Genomic DNA, 18,911 nt, shown 5'->3' on the forward strand with positions numbered 1-18,911 from the left:
CAGGTCACTATCTTGGTTTCCTCCACTTCAGGCATTCCTAGCTTGTTACCAATATGTACAGTGAATTGTTTTTGCTGCTTAAAAAGGTGACATGCAAACCACTCCCATTATAGCCTCACAGCTGTACCCCCAGCCTTGGTACTTCTCTCCAGAGAATGGTTCCATATTAGTTGAAAGAAGCAGATGGGCCAACAGTTTGGATGTAAACGTGAACTTCTTCCCAGCCTGGCGTCTTTAATGCTCCTTTCTCCTTCACAAATTCAGCCTTTCTCTACCTCTATTTTGCCTGACAGCCACACTTCCTCTGTTTGCAGAATATTAATATACGTTTATTTGTATCCATTCTATAAATGCTCTTCAGTGCTTTTCGTTTGTGACAGTCTCGTTTCACCCAAATAGGCTCTGAGTTCTTGAGGACAGAGACCAGAAGTTTTTTCTTTTTTTCTCTCCATCTTTGTCCTCACCAGGATGTGAGGCACCCTGTAGGTTAGAGGTTGTCATATTTGTTCTGCTTATTTTTTTAAAATTTTTAAATTATATTATGTCAGTCACCATACAGTACATCCCTGGTTTTTGATGTAAAGTTCCATGATTCATTAGTTGCGTATAACACCCAGTGAGTGCACCATGCAATACGTGCTGTCCTTACTACCCATCACCAGCCTATCCCATTCCCCAACCCCCCCTTCCCTCTGAAGCCCTCAGTTTGTTTCTCAGAGTCCATAGTCTCTCATGCTTCATTCTCCTAAAGCTATTTCAAAAAATAGAAACAGAAGGAAAGCTACCAAATTCATTCTATGAGGCCAATATTACCTTGATCCCCAAACCAGGCAAAGACCCCCTCAAAAAGGAGAATTACAGACCGATTTCCCTAATGAATATGGACACCAAAATTCTCAACAAGATCCTGGCTAATAGAATCCAGCAGTACATTAAAAGGATTATCCATCATGACCAAGTGGGATTCATCCCTGGGATGCAAGGGTGGTTCAACATTCACAAATCTATCAGTGTCATAGATTTTATCCAGAAGGAAAAAGCCAAAAATCATATGATTCTCTCAATAGATGCAGAAAAAGCATTTGACAAAATACAGCATCCTTTCCTGATTAAAACCCTTCAGAGTGTGGGGATAGAGGGTGCATTCCTCAATCTCATAAAAGCCATCTATGAAAAGCCTACAGCAAATATCATTCTCAATGCGGAAAAGCTGGAAGCCTTTCCCTTGAGATCAGGAACACGACAAGGATGCCCACTCTCGCCATTATTATTCAACATAGTACTAGAAGTCCTTGCAACATCAATAAGGCAACAAAAAGGGATAAAATATATCCAAATCGGCAAAGAAGAAGTCAAACTGTCTCTCTTTGCAGATGACATGATACTCTATATGGAAAACCCAAAAGAATCCACTCCCAAACTATTAGAAGTTATAGAGCAATTCAGTAATGTGGCGAGATACAAAATCAATGCTCAGAAATCAGTTGCATTTCTATACACGAACGATGAGACTGAAGAAAGAGAAATTAGGGAATCCATCCCATTTACAATAGCACCAAAAATCATACGTTACCTTGGATAACTTAACCAGAGACGTAAAGGATCTATATTCTAGAAACTACAAATCACTCTTGAAAGACATTGAAGAAGACACAAAAAGATGGAAAAATATTCCATGCTCATGGATCGGAAGAATTAATATAGTTAAAATGTCCATGCTACCCAGAGCAATCTACAGTTTCAATGCTATCCCAATCAAAATACCAATGACATTTTTCATATTTGTTCTGCTTAAAGCAAAAAGAGAACCTCTCTGGGGCTAGAATACCTGCCCCTCTGACATTTAAAGCAGTGTTCCCACACCTGGCTGGAGAGGAAACTGCTAAGGAGTTTGGTCATTTTCCAAACACCAATTCCTAGGCCTCACCCTGGAACCATGAAATCATAATCTCCGGTGTTGGGGCTTGAGTGATTCTCATGCAACAACTCCAACACATGTTGGTAGACTGGTGTTTAGGAACCAGTAACTTTAGAGCATATTTATAATGCAAATTTCCAGCTCTATCAGAGGGGAGAGTGTCTGCATATGGATTAAGGTCACAGAGCCCCTTAGAGATCTTCTGTGTGTTCAACTGTCACGGAATATTCTGGAGAAGTCTTTATGGCCATAGAAGGTTGAAGTCTTAATTTTCATGAGGTGCATGGACATGAGGGAAATGACTTGAATCAGGCTCACAGCTGAGGTTCAGAGGTATCTGACAGCCACAGGCACCCTATGGGGAGCCTGTGTCCAGACTGGACAGAGCAGCCAGGAAGCAGAGAGGGAAGGGGATGTGGGAGAAGTCCCTCAGAGTGTCCAGGGTTCTGGGAACATGGAGGCTGTGGTAGAGAAACAAAATGAGTCATCCAGTGGAGGAGAACTCTTTGGAAATGTTGGGCACGAAAGATGGCAGATAGTGAGTGACCAGAGGAGCCGACTCGTGGAGCAGGGGTGAGGGCTATAATGGTCAGAGGGGCCAGCCATGGGGCAGACCGTTTGACTAAAAGTGAGGACTCTTCTCATGGTTCCTCATGTCCCTCCAGTTATCCAAGGAAAGTCTGCACTTCTCTTGGTCAACCAGTGGTGGGCTCACAACGTGAGATTTGTGGAATGACACAACTTCTACCCCATCATCTCCCTTAGTAAGTGACAACTGCAGTTTGTGGCTCAAGACACAACCCGTGCAGTTACCCTTCACATCTCTCTCATACCCCAACCCCCAACATCAGCAAGCTCTGTATCCCCACCTTCCAAGCAAAGCCTGATTCTGGCCACTTCCCACAACTCTGTCACCAGCCAAGCCAGTAACCTCCCAGCTTGATTTCTGCCTCCTGACAGGTTGCCCTGCTCTGACACTTGCTCCCTGCAGCCCCTCTCCATGTCACATACATCTAAGGTGAAAAGCCCTCAAATGCACCATACTTTTTTTTTAAATTGAGAGTAATGAATTATAATACATTGAAAAAACAATCTAAATCCACAGATATTTAAAAAAGGAGGACGAGGTTTCCTTTACAGAATATGTCAAACGGATAATATGAAGGAATGAATGATGAATGATAGAATTAGAAGATCATCCTTCTGTAGCAGCAACTAATTCAGGTGAAGATCATTACAGACGCTAAAACCATCAGGTGAAAGGTTATTGGCCAGCAGGGTGTTCATACACTCTCAAAGTATCACTCCATAGGTTACTTTTTAATCACAAAGAGAAAGGGTACCTTAACAGTGGAGAAATCTGGCAGGCATCCCCTTAACCAAGTCTCTACACTTAGAATCACCAATAATGAGATAAACTTCTATTTCATATTTCCTGATGCCATGTGGTGGGAGGCACACAATCATCTACGCACTCCACACCCCTGTGGCAGGAGGCCCTTTTAAACTGTAAGTCACACCAAGTCAACGCTGCTTCAAGCCCTCAAATCTTCCCAATGGAAGGCTTAACAGATCACGCAGGATCAGCTCCTCCTGCCTCCATGACCTCATCTCCTCCCACTCTCCCTCCCCCTTTTGCTTCAGCCCACAGGTCCTCAACTGTCCCCTCAGCCTCCATGTATACTCTTGCTCTGGTCGCCATTTTTCTGCTGTCTGCAAAGATGTCTCCCAGAACTCTGTGTGGCTTCTTCAGGCCTGCGGGGTTCTGCTCAAATGTCCCGTCATCACAGCGGTCCCCCCTGGCCTCATTCTATCTCCTATTCCTGCTTTTAATATACTCATCACCACTTGCCACCAGAATGTAAGGTTCATGCGAGCAGGGAGTTTGCCTGCTTTGTTCATATCCTTAGTGCTTCGAGCAGTGGCTCTTCCAAGGAAGTAATCAATGACTATTTTGTTGAATGAACGAATCTTACTATGAATGTGACATTTTTGTATGTACTGGAGGGAAAAGCAAGGGGACATGTGTGTGTGAGGTGGGAGCAGGGGTGGGACGGTGGTGGGACCTCTCACACACGTACTGGAGTCAAACATACTTTGCACCTCTTCCACATCATTTCTTTGCCTAGAGCTTCCCTAAATTCATAGGCAGAGTCACCACTGCCTAAGTCAAACTATTATGTACCGAAGGAATAGACAGATGGTTGCCAAAGGCAGGGGGTTGGGGGTGTGTGCAAAATGGGTGAAGGGGGTCCAAAGGTAGAAACTTCCAAGTCCTGGGGATGTCANGTTATAAATAAGTCCTGGGGATGTCAGGTACAGCATGATGACTATAGTTAATAATACTGTGCTGCATGTTTGAAAGCTGCCAAGAGTAAATCTTCAAAGTACTCATCACACATAGATCCACAAATTTGGAATTATATATGGTGATGGATGTTAACTAGATTTATTGTGGTGATCACGGTGTGATGTACACAAATAGTGAATAATTATGTAGACCTGAAACTAATATAATGTTATATGTCAATTATACCTCAACAACAAAAAAAGAAAGTGATTATGTATCAATTGCTCTACAGAAAACAGGGTTGCTATGGCTTTGAGATCCTTGTGCTAGTATTTCCCAAAGAGCTCTGGGCATGTGTCTCCCTTATGGAAGGACTCCCATGCCAGTGGCTCAAAACCAATGGCTGTGGGTTCGAGGGCTTGAACTAGCCTTTAAGAGACAAATTACAACCAGGTACATGGATACAACCAGGTACACTTCTCATGAAAAACACCCAGGCTGAAAAGATAGCATTGAGGACCAGTCACGCAGTTACGACACAGTAAAGACAAAGAAACAAATGGCTGTTGATGCTTTTTGCCTCTGATTTCCAGTTGCTTCCTGTTCAGCAGGAGCAAGGTAGAGTCTGTCCCATGGCTGGCTTGCCACTTGGACTTTCTGTTCCTTGAGCAGAATTAAGGGAGTAGAGCTGGTGCCAGTGGCCTGGCATGATGAGGGGCATACAGCTTGCTGAACAGAAGTGTCCACCCCTAATGTGCACATGGTTGGAGATGTTTTATGTGCTCTCTAAAGGACTGAGACAAAGGGATTGTTGTCCTGATGTTGTGGCAAAGAACACTATTAGGGTTCAGAGAAGAGCTAGATTTTGGAGCCTGGCATGCCTTGGCTGATAGCGGGAGATAGGGCGGGGGCCTCATTACCACTGATATCAATGAGATTTGTAGGTGACAGGTGGCAGCCTCTGGACAGGGTGACATGAAATAGCATTGGAATGAAATGCTGGCAGCCTTGCAGCTCCTGAAGCTCTCTCCTCCTTACTGTCAGTCTGATTCTGGGAGGCTGTTAGCGCTACGGCAGGAAGATCAGATGATGCCTCAGGTCCCAGAAACACTCTCCTTTTTAGATATATTAGCTATCAAGCATAAAAACTAAAAGGGTTAACCACATATTAGCAATCAACTGAGGCTTTTATCCTCATCAATTAAAAACATGAAGCACATACATTCACACACACACATAAAAGAGCGAGTTTTGGAGGAAAGCGAGCAGCAGCATAACAAAGTAATGTCTTGGGCCTCTTAGAGAAACAGGAAAATGAAGTACTTGTCTTCCGAACAGCATACACAGGCATCCATATCCACAGAGGTCTCCATTCTGTATTTGGGGATTCGCAGGCCCAGATGCACATGCCCAACTTCCAAGACCCCCCTCCCCCACCCCACCATTCCCTGACACTCCACTGGCCACGGTCACCCTTGAGGTCAACTTTTCAATTCTCCTGCGGCTCTGAATCATTCTCTCCAAAGTGTGTCTTTGCCCTCCTCATCCCCCATCCAAACCAGCCCACTGTTCTCTCTTTAAGTAAGGTGCCTGTGAGAGTTTTCTTATTCTCTCACTTGTTGACTATGGCTTCACTTTGGTCACCTTTCCCCTCTGTCTCTCTTGGCTTAAATGACCACCATCTGTGCAGGCGTACCGTATCCCCCTCATTCTTCCTGCGTTAAGTCTGTTTGGGCCCCGTGGACTTCTCCTGCATCTTCAATGGCAGAAAGTGACCTGAGCCTTGCTTGGGCTGGAAATTTCATCCTGTGAACATTTGCTTCAAATAGCTCAGGGCCCAGGTCCTTTACATTCTAGGTATGGAGCAGATCATTGAGCTTGCTAAAAATAAAAGATCTTCTTAATAACAGTACCAATAGCTTTAGGGTGCTTTGTAAATGCTTCACCCCACTTCCTCTCTGTTCCAGAGAGGTTCATAACTAAATTTATATCTGTCCCAACTCTTCTTGTCCTGAGGGGTAACCCCCCACCCCACCCCACCCCACCCCCAAAAAACCACAAAACTCCTTTCAGTGCTGGTGGCAGTGATCTATTGTTGATAGAGAATCTATAAAGCAAATTTCCCGTGGCAAATCTGTGCAATATGAGGCTTCTATACAGCATTCCTAAGGGAGGGAGGAGGAATGCAGATCACGTAAGTTCACTGAGGGAAGCACAGAAGGCGCATTCAGGAAGGAAGCTCAGTTTTGCCCTCACCTCTCCCTGTGCCAGCTACACAGGTATCCAAGGTGGGCATGCAAGGACTAGTCCTTCAGTAAAGTTGGCCCCTGGTTCTATAAGACACAGTAGAACCTGGAGGGTTTAGTGTGATGGGAGGCAGAACTAGGCATATGCTGGTCCAGGAAGAGTCAAACAGAGAATTCTATAATATTATGGTCAGGGTCTCGGACAGCCAGGGGCCCAAAGCCAAATTTACCAATTTAGTTCTGGCTGATACCTACCTCTGTTCCCTCCATTCTAGGAGAATTCACATTTTATGTGTTTTACTTTAGAGTCAAACCCTACCTTGGATAACAAGTTCAAAGGTCTCATCTTCTCTGTTTGCATCAGAGGTCTTGGTCACATTGAGAAAGAAACCTACTGGGGGGATTGTAACCCGGTCAGGCTGGCAAGGCTGTCTGGTCTTGACCTTCGGATTGCCTTGGGATTGTGCTCCCCTGAGCTCCTGGACCACAGAGCTGCTCAGTTCTGCTAGTGAGCCCTTGCATCAGATGTGTCAGGGTTAGGGAGGGAGAACATTCAAGTCATCCTCACCTGTGTCTTCTTAATCCCCAGTAGATGATACCAACCAGTCACCATCCCAGAGAATAACCACCCTTCATGCTGACATCAGTGAGCAGGCTCTTGAGTCTGAGCTGCCTTCTCCATAGACCCTGGCCTGGAAACTGGGCAGATGCCAAACATATCTCTTTAATAATGGTCCTTAAGAAGCTCAGAGCTTCCATGGTGCCCTAAGAAGAGGAGAGCTGGAGTGGGGAGGGTGGGGCTGGTGTAGGGTTGGATCTGATACTCGTGGCCAGACTCTGGCAATTGAAATGGAGACATTTAGAGCCCAGAGAATTTGCAAAAGGCTCTCACCTTGGGGCTCTATGGAGCCCATATGTGATCATGATTCACCAGTAAAGCTGTCTGTGCTGAGTCAGCCCAAACTCACATTTCAGGGCCTGGGAAGGGAGCCACAGGGGAGGAGCAGTAGGAGAAAGAAAGGGATTTAAGGTTTAAGAGAGAAAACAGCAAGGGCTGGAGGGATTTCAGTGCCTTTAAAAACCAACTGTATAAAAAATGAGGTGTGATTAGTAAATTGGAATCACGTCCAGATTTAGTGTAACGGTCTTCCTCCCTCCTTGTAGAATGATAAGTCAGACTGGGCTGACAAAGAGTAGACATACTTGATATTAAAAACTGGCAACATTCAAGAGCCCTGTAAAACCTCAAAACAGGAGAAAGAACCCAATCTATGGCATGGCTGGAAGGCCCACTGGCATGGGTAATGTACCCAAATTTGACAAAGATTTTGGCCACTTGGATGCCTCTCTGTTCTCACTGAGACAAGAATCTTGCCTTCTCTAATCCATAATTTACCACTCCTAATATTATTAACACTCAGGAATCAACTGATTTACAGCCCAGTGCAGGGTTCCCAGTCTTTTTTTTTAATGAGACATATAGGATGGATGATATTCATATACACAGTATACTCGCTAAAGCATTCTCGGATTTTGACAAAACACAAAATAATAAGCATGCCAATAATTCATTTTCATCATATACCATATTCATATTTGTCATATACTGAAGACTTCAGGCAGCATGAAGCGTGGTAAGTCCAGCCCATTCTTGCCCATTCATAAAAGTACTTGGGAATGCAAATGACCGAGAGTGTGGGTATCACAGGAACAGTATTGAATTTTTTTGTATTTATTTTTTTGGAAAAGAAACTGTTCATAAACTTTGGTATTTCAGCTCCTATAATAACAAATTACTTGCTACACACTGCTCAATTGCTCTGGACATACCATTGTGTCTTGACCTCATTATGGAGGACTCTTGGTCTAGGTCAGTATTCCAAACTCAGACTGTAGATCCTGGGTGAGGGAAGGGAAACTTGGAATTATAGAAAGGGATCCATGAATCCATGGATACACCATGCATTACAGCACTCTAAATAAATAGCCTGTCTTGTGTGTACATTACCACTTTTCAAATGTGCATAGGTGTATAAGAACTAATAAAATTCAAATAATTTAAAAACTTTGCTGAATTCACAGTTCTTTATCATCATTCTATGTTTTTCCAGTCAAGAACTATTAAAAATATGATCTTAACATGGTTGGGGGCTACAGTAGAGAGTGTAGATGAAAGAATCAAGGTTTCCAATGGTATATGAAGGTCCATATTTTAAGACAGGGAAGTGGACAAAGGACAGCACCAGGAAATTAGGCCAGTGTTTCTCAAACTGAGGTCACTGGACTATGAGCATGGAACTCACTAGAAGTTGCTGGTCAAAATCTCTAGAGGTGGGAATCCTTCAGGAGCTCTCTTAATAAGTTCAACTAGGTTTGAGAATCACAATTACTGGTTCAGAATGCATTGTAAAAAATGCTTCTTCAACATGCAAGTGGTGAGATATTACAAAGTATTCTCCATGAGGTTTTAAAAGAAGAGCGAGAAATATGTTTGCTTGATGGTAGAACCATGCACAGATCACCAATCTCTAGGGACCATGATGTCCACTCCCAGCCCATATTTTAGGCATTTTCTTGGTCACTGGAGTATATTGGAGACAAGGTTAGAGGGAGGATGGGATTCCCCACATAGTTATAGTCTCTATGTTGTTTTCCAAAAGCCCCCAGAGGGGTTGGAGGCTTGCAAACAGGAAGATGATGGCCTTTGCCAAAGTAACTTCCAATTAGATAATTAAATTATTCTGTTTATAGACTTTATAGAGATCTGAAAATATCACCAATCTTTCTCGTGGAGGGACTACAGAAAGCTCTCCACAAAGACAGATTTTAAAAAATGGTTTCTTAGCAATAGTTTTAGCTTAGAAATAGATAAATCATTGATTAAAAATAGAATGACTGTCAAGTATCTTCAAGACACTATGACAATATCTAGGAGCAAGAATTCTTTTCTATAGGAATCTAAAAAACAAAAGCAAAAACAAACCCGCAAACACACAGACTTTTGAGAATTATTTAGGAGGCTCTGAAAACTCCAAGTTAAAAATAGCTTTTACCAGACCCAAGGAAGAACACGTAGGATCAGCGAATAACACCAAGCATCAACTTGTAAAAATCCTTTAAGTTGAGTCTCTGGGACAAAGACAGCAAGACAGTTTAGTGGTCAACTCCACAGTTCACCATCATGGTTAGGAGCACGAAACCTGAGGTCAGACAGATAGACTTCCTATTTAATCCTGGCTTCACTCCTGAGCACTTTGTGCGGCCTGGGCAAGCGAAGTCTCTAAACCACAGTTTTCTCATCTGTAAAATGGGAATAATGATAATGGTGCCCTGCTCTGACTCTCTCTTACAGGTAATTAATTGTGAGGGTGAATCAATTGAAAGCAGTCGGGCCACACTATTTGCACAGAGTAAATCCTGATGCATGTTAACAATAATTGTTACTATATTTCTACTACTTTTACTACAAACCAAGGATTTTCTGTAATGCCAAGATATTCAGGGCACTCAGAAAGAGCTTTTTCTGGTGTGAGGGGAAGAGAGGTGTTTGCTTAGGAGTGTTACACTTGTGGGTTTAAATTCTGCGTGTCCTCAGAGTCCATCTGTGACATTAAATCTTCCCCAGGGACTCTCCTGTTCCTGACTTCCCATACCATGTATTCCCTGCATCCCAACATTTGCCGGCTCATTTTATTCTGTCTTAGATTTTCTTTCAATGGTTTCATGAACCCAAACTCCATCGCCCCAGCCAGACTCTAAACTTCTCCTGGGTTCAGTTCATACCACACCCCCTTTGCCCTATCTCTTGGAGCTTGATGCGCAGTATGAACATGGGAGAGAAAAAGAAGTAAGAGACTGTGTATGTGTTTAGATGGCTCTCAGCGCTCCTCCTCTCCCTCCTCCAAGTAACAACAGTGATAATAATTAGATTAATAATAAGCTCTCTGGTTTTTGAGGGTCCCTGGGCCTGGCACTGAACTGAGCTCTTTAAATGGCTTCTCTCACTTGACCCTTGACCCTTGATAGCACCGCAGGCATGAGTATGTGCTGGGGGGCTGCTGAGAGATCTGTGAGCAGAACAGCAAAGCAGGGGCAGCTTTGCAAGCCGTGACCACTCACTCAGCCACGTTCAGAACACACTGAGCAGGGTGTGGTTACTTCCAGGTCTTCGAATGAAGGATACCAACCCCGTTCCCTTTTCTCCCCAACACAATCCAATCCAATCCAACTAGTGCCCCTATTATCAGTTTGGCTCCTAAAGCAGAGACTCTTCTGGAGAGGAGGCTTGTACCTCTGGGGAGCAGAGTTTGAGCCCCCTCCCTACCATGTTTCTGACATATTCCTTCAAGGCTGACCACAACCCACAGTGAGAAATACATATTATACTGCTACTCATATATATGTCCCAAAGATTTTTATGAACATGTGAGGCCTTCTGTTATTTTCCTATTCTATTTCATTCCTTCGTTGAAAATGAGAATGTGAAGAAATTGGAACCCATATATATCACCAGTGGGAATGCAATGGCATAGTCTCTTTGGAAAACAATTGGGCAGTTCCTCAAAATCTTAAAAGTAGAGTTATCAAATGATCTAGAAATTCTATTCCTAGGTATATATCCAAGAGAAATTTAAATATACATCCATACAAACTTGAACATTCACAGCAGCATTATTCTTAGTAGCCAAGAGGTAGAGGTAAACTGAATGTCCATCAGCTGATGAATGAATGAACAAATGCAATATATATCTGTACAATGGAATATTATTTAGCCACAAACAGGAATAAAGTACTGACACATGCCACAGAATGAGTGAATCTTGAAACCATTATGCTGAATGAAAGAAGCCCAGTCACAAAACACTTTATACTGCCTGATTTCATTTATAGAAATTGCCAAGAACAGGTAAATCTATAGAGATAGAAAGTAAATTAGTGGTTTCCAATGGGAAGGAAAGTGGGGTAAATGAGGAGTGGGTGTGGCTTTCTTTTTAGGGTGGTGAAATTGTTCCAAAACTAAATTGTAATGGTTGCAAAACTCTGTGAATATATAGAAAAACACTGAATTGTACACTTTAAAGGGGTGAATTATATAGTATGTGAATTATATCTCAATAAAGCTGTCTAAAAATGATGGCTGTGATCCAATCAATTGATTTCACCACCCCAAATGGGTCTCAACATGGTTGAAAATTACTGTTGTAGAGCATGCTGCCTGCTCCCCTGCCCCCGCCTGCGCTTGTCCTCTTCATGACAATCATGGCTTGACCTGGAGAGTTGGGGAGCCTGCAGTCTTTGGGTGGGCAGATGGAGAGGCAGATGGAGAGGGGGTGAATGTGTGGAAGGAGGGGTAAGAACCATCTGTGGCACAATAGCCATCATCCTTCTCCAGTTAAGGAATCCTGACTGCATTTTCGGCAACACAGGCACAGCAAGAAGACCACATTGCTCAGTCTCTGTAACAGTTGGGTGGCCAACAGAGCCTTTGGTGAGATGTCTAGAAGAGCTCTGGAAGGGGCTGACTCAGCCAGGATGGGTGCCCCCTTTGGTCCCTCACCACTTCTCTTCTCCTTGCCTTGATTCAAACATGATGGATCATTCTCTGAAAGCCACCTCATGACCCTGGGAGTGGAGAGCAGTCCTAAGGCTGTCAAAGCAAAGGACACAAGGGGACTGGGTCCATGATGCCTTCTTGAAGCCACCTGGGTTGCCCACCTCTTCACTTCTTCTGTGTAACTGAACAAATCCCAAATTTGCCTGTGCCACTGAGTTGTCTCTGGTATCAGCAGCCAAAGGAATTTCTAAATGATATACCATCTAAATGAAGAAAAATTCCCCTCCATCATATATGAGCCAAGGAGAGACCTTTCAAGAAATAGCAGCTACTCTTCCACCCAGGCCTTTCTACCTCCTTGCCTTCTGAAAGAACCTCTCCCGGAGTCCCAGGTCTGAAGAGAAATGAGAAACCAAATACCTTGTGATTTTAAATATCCGCAGTAGCCGGACACATCTCAACACAGAGATGCCCAAGGGAGACATGATCTTGGTCTCCACCAGGATGGTCTCCAGGATGCCACCACACACGATGAAACAGTCGAAGCGGTTGAAGAGGGACACGAAGTAGGCCTGCAGGCCCAGGCTGTACATCTTCAGCAGCATCTCCGCAGTGAAAAGGGCCAGTAGCGCCTTGTTGGCCGTGTCTGGTGTGTTAAGGCGAGGGGGCGGCATCCCAACATGGGGATGATAGGAGGGAGGCGGGGAGGAGGGGAAAGAAAGTAGTAATTATCAGCACTGGAAAAAAAGCCCAGACGCTCCCTTGCCAGCCAGAACACCTCTCCCCTATGTTTCGGCCAGAACAGAGCAACTGGGGGCCAACTTGCCAGGAAAGGGGTATCTAGTTATAATCATATGCATCAAAGGCTTTGTGTGCCGACCTTCTTTACTGCCCCCGGCTGCTTTTTCAGAGATCAGGAGTGCAGTTCTGAGAGGTGAGTACTCTGTCCAAATCCATCAGCTGAAAGGGGGAGCCAGGCCACCTGAGTCCACCCTCTGCAATGGGAGACTGTCCACCACCCAGGGTTCTGGAATGCAGCCACCGTGTCTGCCAGACTCCCTGGGAGTGGAGCTGAGGCACTGGTTAGGGAGGTCCTCTTCTAGGGCTCCAGGGAATGGTGGTGGGTACTAACTGCCCATGGAGGACAGCTCCTCATGCTCAGGCCACTACTGTCCTCCTTCCTGGCTTTTTGCTCACATTATCCACACATGTTCTGGCAGGCCCACCTGCAGGCTACAGTGAGGCCCGCAGTATTGAAAATCTGTTCAGAGAAGTTGGCCGCCAAGGGTCTGAGATAGCCAAACCAGGGAGAGCATGTGTCCTTGTCACCTGGACCCAATAGCCACTGTTGGGGCAGGCAGACCGTGTGCGCCCAGCCAGGTGAGCCACATGTGTTTAGAATGAGGTTGTGCATTTTACTATGGGGCTTGCGAGCTGTCAGGCCCTTGGTGTCCCCAGCATGGCCCCTGCCAAGAGCCAGGGACACTGGCGGCTTTCCTGTCAACCTTGTGGCTGTAACTATTCACTCCCTGGATTCAGGGCTGAGTTAGCAAGAGTAAAGAAGGATGGCGCTTGGGGCTGCCTCTCACCTTGCACCTCCGTGAGCCAGTGGGGCTGGTTGTAGTGTTCCGAGGCAATGGTGAGAGTGTTGAGGAACACCAGGAAGATCACAAGCCAGTAGAAGACATTAGACTTGACTGCGGCACGACACTTTCTTCTGCAGAACCGATTCCAGCGGCGCCAGTAGCGGCTGGAAGAGGAGCAAGGAGACAAGGAAGGCGGGGCAGAGGGGGTTGTGAAATGCAGTGTTCTTCCAATCTGAAAGGCACCATACTGGTTTCCTTTCTCCCCTTAATGGACTTGGCCTCAGCAGAGCAGTACAATCTGGTGGCAAGCAGCTAAGCTTCCTGTCAAGTTAACTGGGTTCTGCCACTTACTTGCACGGTCTTGGGTGTGGCCCTGACCCTTCTAAGCTTTGGTTCTCCTATTTGTAAAACAGGAATAGGCCAAACTTACAGGGTTGTTGTAGGGATTGATAAAATACCATATAACATATCTGGTATAAATATGTATTTTTATTTTATAATAATGACATTATTCAAAATTGTATCACACAAATTAAGAGTATTATTAGTAGTGATGGTAGCGGTAGGACTAGTAATGGTTACCATTAATGAAACCTCATCCATGCCTGTTACCATACTAGACACTTCTCATGCCTTCTCTTTAATTCTTTAAATAACCCAGCAAAGCAGGTGTTACTCTGATTTTGAGGAGGAGAAATCTAAGGGCCACAGAGGTTGAGTACCTTGATGAATATCACACAGTGGCAGAGCCAGACTTGGTTTTCCCCCCAGCCCAGTCTCTTGCCCAGATGCTGCCTCATCTGTAAGGTGTAACAGGAGAATTTGGATCAGAGGTTCTTTGTTTTTATGGGGTTATGGAACGTTTTGAGAATCTCATGAATGTTTAGATTCTTTGCTCAGAAAAAACGAGCATACCCACACATACACACATCTCTGTATATAAGTTCATGCAGCACATGGTCCCCTGAAAGCTCGGCCTTGGTCCATATACTGTTCCTTTGGTCTCTTGGTTAGGGACTTAGGTCAATGATTCTCAAACCTGGCTGTACATAAAATTACCAGGGGAAGCTTAAAAAATAACCATCAACCCTCCCCAGTACCCAGGCTCCAACTACAAATCAACTAAATCTGATTCTCTGGGGGCTGGTAGTTTTTAAAGCTCCCCAGGTGGTCTAATCTGTAACCATGGTTAAGAACCATTAAGCTAGATGATCCCAAGGAATCACTCAAATTTTAAAATTAGAGACTCTTAATTCTAGGAAACAAACCGAGGGTTGCTAGAGGGGAGGTGGGTGGGGGGATGGGGTAATTGGGCGATGGGCATTAAGGAGGGCACATGATGGAATGAGCACTGGGTGTTCTATGCAACTGATGAATCACTAAATTCTACCTCTGAAACTAGTAATACACTATATGTAAACTAACTTGAATTTAAATAAAGAATTTTAAAAAAACAAAAAAAATTTTAAATTCTATGGTGGAGGAGTTTATAGCTTGTCCCTAATTTCATCCTATATGGATACAGAGAAAATATGTTTGGTGAGTCTGTTGACCAAACAATAAATGCTGACAGTAGCAGCAAAGGAGAGAAGGAAGAGGATGCTGGAGAGGTGCTTGGGAGGGAGACTATAGAGGCCATGCTGAGGATTTCCAGAGAGAGAATGATGGGATTTGATTTTAGAAAGCCAAACAACCAACAAAACAATTTCTAGATCAAGGGAAGTATGAGAAATGCTCTTTTGGCCATCTGGGCAGGAGATGATGAAGGCAGTAGCTTTATTAATGGAAAAGAGGACACTGTGTTGACAGAATTATTTTGAGACAGAATCAATAGGACTTTGAGTCTGACTGGATGTGCAGGGTAAGAGAGAAAGGTATGGAAGAGACAGCCAAAATTTCTAGCTGGGGTGGTTTGAGAGAGTGGGACCTCTAAGTATTATAGGTGCAGACAGGAGAAGCGGTACTCTGGGCAGGGAGGTTGCTATAAGGAGAAAGATGAAGCGCTCAGCTCAGGAAATAAGTTTGAGGCACTTGCAGGTCATATATATAGAGAGACCCAGCACGCAGTTGGAAGGCAGTGCCCTGTTTGGGTAATAAAAAAGGCAGGGGGAGGAGCAAAGCAGCATCTCAGAGCAACAGTCCATGAATATCTGTATTCAGGTCTGTATTCTAGATTTACAGAAATGCAGACCCCTGCTGCCCTGGATCCCTCCATCCAACCCCCAAATGGCCTGTTGAGATAGCTTGACTTCATCCGTATTTTCACTCTGTATTTTCATGCTATCTGTGGAAAATTCTGTTACCAAACCTTTGTTAATCTCTCTTATGAGCTTAGAAACATGAGAAGTACATCTAAGAAGAGAACTCTGTCCTCGGAACGGCAGGGATAACTGAGTTTTTGGCCTGCAGAATGGGGAGTTAAGAAAGAATTAATCAAATGCTATTCTGGTCTGACCCTGGCTCATTGTGGGTGCTTGAATGCCATCTCCAGTGAGCCCTATCCCTTTGTCGGGGACACTTGTCTGCTACTTGAGGCTAATTCACTACCTAGAGAAGAAGTGCATCCGGGTCAGAAAAGTAAGGTTCCCAAGTGCTAGGGAGGCTTCCCTCCCCAGACACACCACCCTGGGTAAAAGTCAGCACGGGGGAGGGTGAAGAGAGAGGCAAAGGTTGGGATAAGGGGTTGTAGGCAGTCCTCAGTCTCCTCTGCATTTCACTAGCTCTTGGTACTAAGGAGTCTTATCTCATCAGGGCAGGACTCTGCTTCTTTCCTGTCATTGTGCTTATTAATTCTATAGAGAAATTTGGTACGACTACTTTTCTCCTGAAAAATGAATTTTCAGGACAAACTCATATCTGACCTTAAATAGCTTACATTGTAGTTTCAAAGGGTGTTTTAAATAGATATAATCGTTTGTTAGAGAAATCACGGATAATTGTTACTCAGAGTCCAAAGGAATCAAGTTTGCATTCCTTCACAGTATGTAGAAATGGACTTGGAGTCAGTTTAATACCGAGAACTCGATTAAGCTCCTCTTTTCCAAAGTTTGGAATGTGGGGTGCCACATGGTCAGGCCTGTCCCATGGGTCTAGAACTGCCTGACTCCCTGAAGGAGTTGTTGTCAGAGGCAGGGTAGTAGCTGTCAGATGTGCTCTTCCTGTGCACAGCCAGGGGAGTCACACGGATTTGGGCTGGGGTGGGGGTGGGGGTAATTACTACCCAGAGAAAGTATTTAAGGATAATTATACACCTCCCACTCTTCAAAATATAGCTTTGCTTGACAACTGGTTTCCTGGCAACGCTTCCTACAGTATAATAAATGTAATGATTTATTAGAATGTGTAAATTTATTTGTGTGTTTACATATGCATGGAGGATATAGAAATTAAATGATAAAACAGGGAGGAGAAATTTGCCTGCTATTCATGTTCCCTTCATACTAACTAGAAAAGTCACTTACTCTAGAAATAGAAGTTCCTATATGTAGACATAGGACAGAAGGGCGGATATGAATATGCCTAATCCACTTCAAAATTCTATATCGTTGCAGTCCAATGGGAAATTTCTGCTCAACTCACCCTGGGATCCACCTTACCTCTTCCTAAGTCTGGGCCTTGCTCTTACCTTTCCACCTCCATGGACTGTCCCCACAACTGCCAGGACCTTCCCTTTCTATGCGCTGCTCATTCTTGAGGCTTCAGCTCAAGTCCCAGCTTCTCCATGGTGAATTTTTCTAGTCTCCCCAGGCTCAGAATTCCTGCCACACTTATGTCTGCATTACTCATTTTAGGTATATATTAAAGAAATATTTATTAAATACTTGTCCTGGGATAAGTACTAGGTATTCACCAGTTAAAGCTATAGTCTTTTTCTGCATAAAACTCATGTGGGCAATAAAGACCCTTAAGCAATCAAAGAGTATGCTTAGCACCATGGCAGGCTCTGCAGAGGTGCCACAGAAGTGCACCAAAGGGTCTCCTAGCCAGTGGTGGAGGAACCAGCAAAGGTTACCCAGAGGAAATGGTTTCCCATTTCCCCATATTTTACCGTATGGCTCTTGTCTCTCCAGTGAGATCATAAGACCCTCAAGGGAAAGGGACTCTATCTTGCACTTTGCTATAGATCCACAGTACTTAGTGCAGTCCATCTTCCATGGTAGGGACATTTGACTGACAAATGGTAGAAGAGCAGAGACAACTCTATGCAGATTTACTAACTTCTTGCTGAAGACAGTGCTCGAGAGCCCTGGAACTCTTGTGACCCAGGGATGAAGGTGGGGGTGAGGAAGGGGCAGCGCTGCTAAAAGAGTTTGCTTGGCACATGATTTTGGATAGGCATCTAGAAGAGTAGACAACATTAAAATGGTGGACACACTAGACTATTTCTAGAGGCTGGAATAAGTTCCTAGTTTTTCTTTAACTGAGAACTGATTCAATTTAATTCTTTTATATTATACTTAAGTAACTTAGAGTGGACTACAAGAGAGTAGACAAATTTGGATACGTGCCTTGTCCCATCTGCTCATTTCACTGAAGATAGAGCAAGACAGTTCTCCCAAATTTTAGAACTCCATGGGATTCACTTCAGAACTCTATAAAGTAAGGATCTGGAAATTGACAGGTTATCTGATTAATCCTTGCAAGTTGCACAAGACTTTCTAAATCATTTGTTCCTTAACTGTTTAAATCCTATTCTGAACAGTGAGCCCCAAATGTTGCAAAATTCCTTATTGTGACTATTTCCTCCAAGTGGAGACTTGGCTTACCAAAGGAATACCCTAATATTGTCCTAATATTGTAAGTCAATTAATTTGCTGAATTTCCCCTAAAGTCTCTCTTCTAGTATTTCTTTTAAGTAAACTGTGACTTTGCATCATTCAGTATTGCAAAAGAATAGGCTGGTTGGAAACTCAATTTGTCTTATTTGTCATTGTTAAACAGAGAAAATAATCAGGATACTTTAATTTTTTTTAAACTCAAATTTTAGAACCTTTTTTTAGAGTAAAGCAACTCTTCACTGCTTACAAGGTTATTTCTGAGTTGCAAAAATTCTCTCTCCATTTTACCTCTATACTACGCTTTTCAGTCATGTAGACAGGAAGTACAAGGAGACATTCTTCTCGCATCTGTAGTGGAAAACTTCACAGCAGAAAGAAACAGCTCCAGGTCTACTTTGATAATTTTTATGGCATTTTTAATCCATTGCCAGCCTTTGATATCCCTTAAACACACACCATCAGTGGGCTGTAGCATCTAGACTAGAGGGCCACTGTTTGCTATCTGCTCAGACCTTTTAGGGCCACACTATCTGGTGCAG

General features: G+C 43.9%; 1 protein-coding gene across 3 annotated transcripts in view; it reads right to left on the reverse strand.

Annotated features, from left to right (window-relative positions):
* Positions 1-18,911, reverse strand: part of CACNA1C (calcium voltage-gated channel subunit alpha1 C) — a 665,077-nt gene that overhangs the window by 125,521 nt on the left and 520,645 nt on the right. For all 3 annotated transcript variants that reach the window (XM_019793444.2, XM_034646388.1, XM_034646389.1), the window contains 2 exons: positions 13,598-13,758; positions 12,429-12,654 (listed from right to left, as the gene is read on the reverse strand). In XM_019793444.2, coding sequence (XP_019649003.2) covers positions 12,429-12,654; positions 13,598-13,758 — 387 coding nt within the window. The remainder of the gene's footprint in view (positions 1-12,428; positions 12,655-13,597; positions 13,759-18,911) is intronic.

The sequence above is a fragment of the Ailuropoda melanoleuca genome, chromosome 16, assembly GCF_002007445.2.
Source record: "Ailuropoda melanoleuca isolate Jingjing chromosome 16, ASM200744v2, whole genome shotgun sequence".
In the NCBI taxonomy this organism is placed as follows: Eukaryota; Metazoa; Chordata; class Mammalia; order Carnivora; family Ursidae; genus Ailuropoda; species Ailuropoda melanoleuca.